At 34.2% G+C, this 7,330-nt stretch overlaps 1 protein-coding gene across 1 annotated transcript; it reads right to left on the bottom strand.

Moving 5' to 3' along the window:
- Positions 1 to 280: 280 nt before the first annotated feature.
- On the bottom strand, positions 281 to 1,228 carry LOC141424036 (olfactory receptor 8H1-like). Its single transcript, XM_074076061.1, has one exon. The coding sequence runs from the start codon at positions 1,226 to 1,228 to the stop codon at positions 281 to 283; it is 948 nt and encodes a 315-aa protein (XP_073932162.1).
- Positions 1,229 to 7,330: the final 6,102 nt, after the last annotated feature.

Raw genomic sequence — 7,330 nt, 5'->3', positions numbered from 1 at the left:
GGAATTTTACAGGTTATACTGCTAAGAATCAGGTCATATTTTCTTATTGTGAATGTGATTTTCCATTAAAAATCTCAGACAATTAGCCAATAGATTTACACATACCTTATGACTGCAATCACAGCATGGAAACTTAAATACATCCTCCTGCATAAGTCCAAAACCATGTTTGAATAAATATATGTCAGCTCCACAGAAATATAAACATGAAGCAGATCAATTCTTTTTATACACCATGTCCAACAGAAAACAAAGAAAAAATGAGTTGAAATGCTTAATGTTATTGTTTTCTTAATACCTTGGAGCCACCTCTCTTCTGCATGACTCTATTGAAAGCATTTTTCACTTCTTTGTTTCTAAGACTATAAATAAGGGGATTCAGCATAGGGATCACAATGGTGTAAAAAACAGAAGCCACTTGATCCTTTCCCAAAGAGTAGGACTTAGTTGGTTTTAAGTATGTAACGATCATGGTGCTATAAAAGATAATGACTCCCAGGAGATGGGATGCACACGTAGAGAAGGCTTTCTGCTTTCCTAATGTGGAATCAATTTTCAAAATAGTACAGAAAATGGACATATAAGACAAATATATTGTGATAAGTGACACCATTAAGGTAGAACCTGCAAAAATGAATGCCATAATTTCAGTGTAAAATGTATCCTCACAGGACAGGGCTAAAATTGGGGATGTGTCACAGAAAAAGTGATGTATTACAATGGACTTGCAGAAATGTAATCTACTCATGCAAATCATGTTGACCGAGGAATCCACAAAACCTATCATATAGGTTCCAGTGAGGAGGGAAGAGCACAGCCTTGAGGACATAATAACTGGATACTGTAGAGGATTACAGATGGCTACATAGCGATCATAGGCCATGGATGAAAGAAGAAAACATTCAGCACCACCAAACAGGATAAAAAAGTACATCTGTGTGAAGCAGCCTGTGAATGAAATGCTCTTCTTGGAAGTCACTAAGTTCCCTAAGGTTTTAGGCGTGATGACATTTGAGTAACAGAGGTCAAGAAATGACAGGTGACGGAGAAAAAAGTACATAGGAGTGTGAAGCTGTACATCCAGGTGAATGATCATTATCATCCCTACGTTCCCCAGCACAGTGACCAGGTATATCAGGAGAAAGAGCACAGAGAGCACCAGCTGGATCTCTTCTGAGTCTGTCAGACCCGTCAGGATGAAATCAGGCACAGGCGTGTCATTCCACATTGCTCAGTGTTTTGTTCTATACAGGTTAGAAATCAAAGTTTATGCTTAGCTGAAATGATTCTAAAGTGGATTTTATTTTAATTGGCTTCCCTGTATTTTTATAAGTCTCTTAAGTAGTCTCCTAATTAATACTAAACTTATGAACTATCACTGAAATAATTGATTTTCATCATTAGAATTTACTTGAAGGGCAGAATGAAGAAGATCCATGCATTCCCCAAAGGTGAAAATTAGCCAGGGAGACACTTCTCCTTCCCAGGAAATATCTGTTTGTATCAGAGAGACACCTTCATCCTCAGGCGGTAAAACAAAAAGTTATAAAATCCAGTTGCCAACCTGACCCACGGGACCATGGCTTTCCGGGTCCCAGGGCATGCCCCCATGCAGCCTTTCCTTTCTCTTTTCTCCAAATAAACATCTTTGACCTTGATGCTCCAATCTGCCCTTGATTTCTATCTCAGAGAGGACTAAGAACCCTCATTACCCAGAAGTTCCTGCATATCATCTGTGTATCATACTTGAAACTATTCTAATTTCTTTCCATTAACATATTTAATATACATTCAATATTATACCATTGGTTCTATGTCATCCAGATATTTTAAGGTAAGTCCAAAATAACATGCCTAAAGTCAGTACCAATGAATGATGACTCTATGATTTTATTTTATAATTTTGATTTCAAAGAGCATAATAGTGTAACCCTTTTCATAATGAGTTCAGGAAACTGAACAAAATGCCAGATATATAATGGACAATGATAGAAAACATCTTTAATGTATCATTTATTGTTTTGCTCTTAATATTCACAAACTCTAAGAAAATTTTATGGTTGTGTTTTCTTAGTGAATATTATGAATATAGATCACATAAAAGCATTTGCATCTAGGAGATGAAATGTCTTCCTAACTTGATAATCTGGAAACAACTTTCTTCCAGAATTGTTTTCAAAATATTCACATTTATTTTAGAACCTTAGTCTACATTGCTTTTTCCAAAATGATGCCAATACACAAGGTAAAGCCCAAATAATACATGCATAAATATTCTTCTAATAAAGATCCTCCATCATTTTATCTGATATAAAACATTTCAGTTTTAAGAATACTTACTGTGAGACAAACTTAGTGGAAAAATCCTTCTTGTAATATCGTAGGTCCCAAAATTTATCAACCCAACTTTTCTTCACATGTAGAATGTGAAATCTACTTGAGGTGAAAAAATCTGTAATGTAGCACTGGTGGTCCTTGACATAGTTATCTTTAAATTTTTGTGCAGTCATATCAGCCTTGATGTCTTCTTTAGTTTTCTTAAAGAAATATTTACCAGGAATGTATTTTTCAGGAGAATTCCAAGATGCTAGAGCTACTATGAATATATGCAGAGCAATGTGTGCTGCGCTTCTTAGTCTGATAAGTCCAGAGTGCCTTGTTCAGTGGACATGGGGATGATGCAACAATTTGCCACCTCAGGGACCAATTTCCAATGAAAATTACTTGGCATGTTTTCAAAATTTTAATGACTAAGTAAGCAAAACTTTTGCGTTTTCACATAGAAGCTTCACAATGAAGAAAATGGTGAACAGATCTCTGCTTGGTGTACTAATTTATTAAGATATTTTAAAATTTACTCATAATATTTACATAAATGTTTGAAGCATAAGATTTACATAGCATGGTTAATAAATTAAGAAAAATTTTACTGGTGTGCAAACGAGGAATTTTTCAGAAAATGCTTAAAGTTGTATGACTAACACTATCAAGGATGAAATATTTTATATTTAATATTGAAATGTATGTTTCTATCATTAGAAAAATGTGTTGTTTAGAAACAATAAAAGAACCAAAATTCAAAGAATTGAATGAAAGCAATTTGAAACTGTTAATATATTAACATGATTTCCCTTTCCACATAATACTTATTTGAACACATACATATAAATTTGCATAATTATTACTAAATTATTTATTCAGTTTCATGCCCATTTTCCAGCTAAAATTCATATAATAAACCATCATTTGTGCTATGTTGACCTTTCATAAACCCCACTATTTTATCTGCTTTGCGTTTGCTGATGTCCCATCATTCAGTAAGTGAACTGAGTGTTCAGCAGGTGATAAACACACCTTTTGAGGCATCATAGAAATGTGCAGATTCTCTGTACTGGTTTCATATTGTCACCTATTTTCTGTATGCCAAAAATAAACAGTGGGCTTTCATATCTTATTGCCCTTTTTTAAGTTTAATAAAAGATAATCAACTACTCAGGATGTAGAGATCATGAGGATCTTGGTTCGAGCCCAGGCCAGGCAAAAGTTTGTGCGACCCCCATGTCAACCTAAAGCTGTGAGTGGTGGCACAGTCCTGCTATTCCAGATGCTGCAAAAAGTGTAAATGGAAGGAAGGCAGTCCAGGCCAACCCTGGAAAAGTCCAGCCTATTTGATGCATTGAAAGAACCTTTATAAATGCTACAATATACCCCTACCCAGGAGAAAATAAAATACCAAAAAGTGAGACACTGCCTCAAATATCACCAGAGCAAAAGGCTTAATGGAGTGGATGAAGAGGTAGAGCACCTACCTAGCCAGTGTCAAGCCCTATGTCTAATCTCTGTGTAGCCAAAAAGAAAAAAATTAAGAACAGCAAAAGAAAAATCAGCCCTACCACTGGGGAATATTTTCATTTAATTCAGGGGTCAGCAGTCATCTTCCTATGTGTGTAATCAAGCTGTTTTTTGTTCAAATAACAGTTCACAGTATCTGTGGCTGGTGTATAACTCAGTCATAGAGCACTTGCCTGGCATATGCAATGCCCTGGGTTTGTTCCTCCACATTAAGAAAGAAAGGAAGGGAGGAAGAAGGAAAGAAGTGAGGAAGGGAGGAAGGGAAGAGGGAGGAAGGGAGGAAGTGAGGAGGAAGGAAACCCTTTTTCTTAGCACTTATGACTTTATACTTTTTATTAGTTTTTGAATTCTATTTAGACATTCCACTTAACTGAAACTACAATTTATTTGCCTCCCCTCATAATTTTATCAGCAAGGACATAAAATTTACCTAGAAAATATAATTTACTAAAGAAAATATTTACAAAGTACAGGATGAGTCAATGAATTAGTTACATTTCTTACATGCTTAGGTTATTCAATGTGCTTAAAATTTTTAATGAGGTTAGATGGATTCTTTTCTGTTCATTCAATGTACTTTTTGTTTTCTATTTTTATCTAATAAATGTGCTAATTAATTAATAATGTATTTTGGTGGGACTTTGGTTTGAACTCTGGGTTTTACAGTTGCAAACAGCTTCTCTACTTCATAAGCCATAGATGCAGTCCTCAACATAATTTTACCTAAAGTTCTCAGTTTTTGAAGCTCATTAGTCACTCACATAACAAGTCAACTCTTTTACCCACTGCTACCAGTTCTGCTTATAATCATTTTGGAATCTTCGCTGAAGCTTCAGACAGGTAATGTTGGGGGTTAGGAATATAATGCATCATAGTCTGTAACCTTGGTATGCTGATTATGTTGAAATTAAAGGCCTCAGAGAAAAAATCTATTTGATCATTTCCAACCCTCATTTCTTCCATTCTTGTCCCCCCACATCAGGAAAGAGATTGAAATTTCTCTTCCCCAAATGGGGACATCAAAATGAGGGGATTTTGTTCCCAAACTAAATCATAAAACAAAGAGACATCTCTCTGAACTTCTACATTTTCTGTGTTACAAGCTGACCATTAATGAATTCTCTGGCACAACTTATTTGAAAGTATATAACTTGACACTCATGTCAGATAAGTCCAGACTTACACAAAAAGAAAGAGTGAATAAAAAGAAGGAGGAGTAAGAAGAGGAATGGAAGGAGAGAGAGAAAAGAAGGATGAAAGAAAGAACAATAAGAACAACTATGCAAGGAAGTCAAGAAGAACCTGACAGACAGGCCTTGTGAAATCCTTCTCCTTCAATCTGTTATCTGTAGATCATAACCTTTTGTTAAATCACATAGTTACAGAATTGGCCTTTCTTCATGAAACATAAAAATAAAAAATAGGCAACATTCCCTGGGTCATTAGGTTTTCATGCTTGCAGGAACTTGTGTAACATAAAACAGGTAAACTGATTTTATAAGTTGTACTTCTATTCCTATCTTTAAACCTTAGGCACATGGAGGAAAAGTAACTACCTTATGGTAATTATAATTTACACATACACGAAACTTTTTAGACACAGAACAATTATATAAATTCTTTACATGTATTATTTCATGTGATCTTTATAACAACCCCAAGAAAGGTTTTTCTATTCTCTTTTTATCACAGATGAGGTAAACATGTATAAAAATTTAACTAATTTACTCAATTGTCCACAGTGTTAAGAATGTCATCAACCCTCAAATGTAAGCAGTTTGGGTACACAGTTTCCCCCTGTCAGCTTGTTGCACATGGGATGCAATGAGTCACTGACCTCACTTAACAGTTTTTTTCTCATTTTCTAGACAAAAAGTTATGAAATACTGAAAGTCTTCATTTAGTCAGTGGCAGAAATAAAAGACAGGAATGCATTAAAATCTTTTGGAGCAGTACCTTCACTGGATATTATAATTCATAGCATTCATTAGATGCATAGTTTGTACTTTCTGAGCTTGTGTGATCAACACTAAAAAGGGAAAGAAAAATGATACAAGGCAGGAAGCATGGATAAAGTAGATGAAATAAGATGAATATGATCAAAGTACATTAAATGTACATATGAAAATAGCATAAAGAAATGCATTAAAAACTGTCAAATGGAGGAAATAGGGATGAGTTTAAGTAAAGTATAAGAGATCAAACACAATACATCCACCTATGGAAATACGACAATGAAATCCCTTATGCAATAATTTTTAAATGAAGCAAAGAAATCATTTAGTGGAAAAATAGCACAGAGCATGAGATTAGTTAGCTCTGTACTTATTTTCAGGTTCCATTACATTTCAAGGTGCAGAAAAGAGATATTTCACTGTTAGCAAATGGAATTCTCCATGCAGGAGATTTTAATGAAACCATAGCAATGGATAAGACCTAAAAATTTTAGAGCATGCATTTCCACACAGGATATAAAAACTGCAAACAATCTTAACCTGATATTATTTTTTTAAGAAATCCATAAAATCTAAAGCCGAATCCAGTGCTGAACTTGCATACATCCAAATGATCTGGAATTCAAGGAAATAGAAGAGTCCTCAAAAAGGAAACAGAGCATTTGAAATCATTCAGTTTAGAAAATAGACAAATGGTGAGAGAATGTGTGGCTGTCATGAATGCATATAGGAAAACTCAGCTACATTTTAGATAATCATTAGAATCAACAATGAATATTTGAAAAAAGCAGACTACTGAAATGAAAGAGTGAACATTTTTTTTCTCAAAGTTTTTTCTGCCAGGCCAAAAAATGTTTATGAGAATGAATAATAAAAAACTTGTGCAAATACACAAGTTCTTGATAGTTTTTAAATAAAGCCATTGATAAATCCTTGAAAATATTCTTGTGCAGATGGTAAACAACATGCATGAATATGCCAAAAATATCATGAAGTCTACAAAAATGTGCATTCCAATACTGGAAATAAATAGGAATACACATAAACATGTTCACAAACCAGAGACAAAGAAAACTTCCAGTAGATTCATCAGTAGAGAAAATGCACATTAGGAAAGAATAAGTGAACTTGAAAGTAAACTGATAGGTATAAATCAAACCTAATGATAGAGAGGCAGTGCTAATAAAAAAGTGAAAGTGCATTGCAACCATATCCAACCATGTAATATACAAAGCAGGAATAATGAAAGATAAATATTTGAAGATATATTGGTCACTCTTTGTCTAAAAATAAGAAATCAATCAAAACATTTGTCTGAAAATATGAGAGGGCATCAGCAAGGACAAATATGAAATGTAAACAATAACTTCAGATCATGTTGTCAGGTGAAATAAGGCAGATTTTGGCAAGTCATATGTATTTGTCTATGAGTGGAATCTTGAAAAACAAGATAGTCTGAAAGTAGGAAGAAAATTATTGGAGAATAGTATGTTTATGAAGGTGAGGGTAACAAAAGATAATTG

Source organism: Castor canadensis, chromosome 1 (assembly GCF_047511655.1).
Source record: "Castor canadensis chromosome 1, mCasCan1.hap1v2, whole genome shotgun sequence".
Taxonomy (NCBI): Eukaryota; Metazoa; Chordata; class Mammalia; order Rodentia; family Castoridae; genus Castor; species Castor canadensis.
The sequence above is the reverse complement of the archived record's forward strand: the minus strand, read 5'-3'. Positions and strand labels throughout refer to the sequence as shown.

What these genes read in the sequence shown, in the direction of transcription:
- LOC141424036 (XM_074076061.1), bottom strand. Translation starts at nt 1,228, where the DNA reads ATGTGGAATGACACGCCTGTGCCTGATTTCATCCTGACGGGTCTGACA.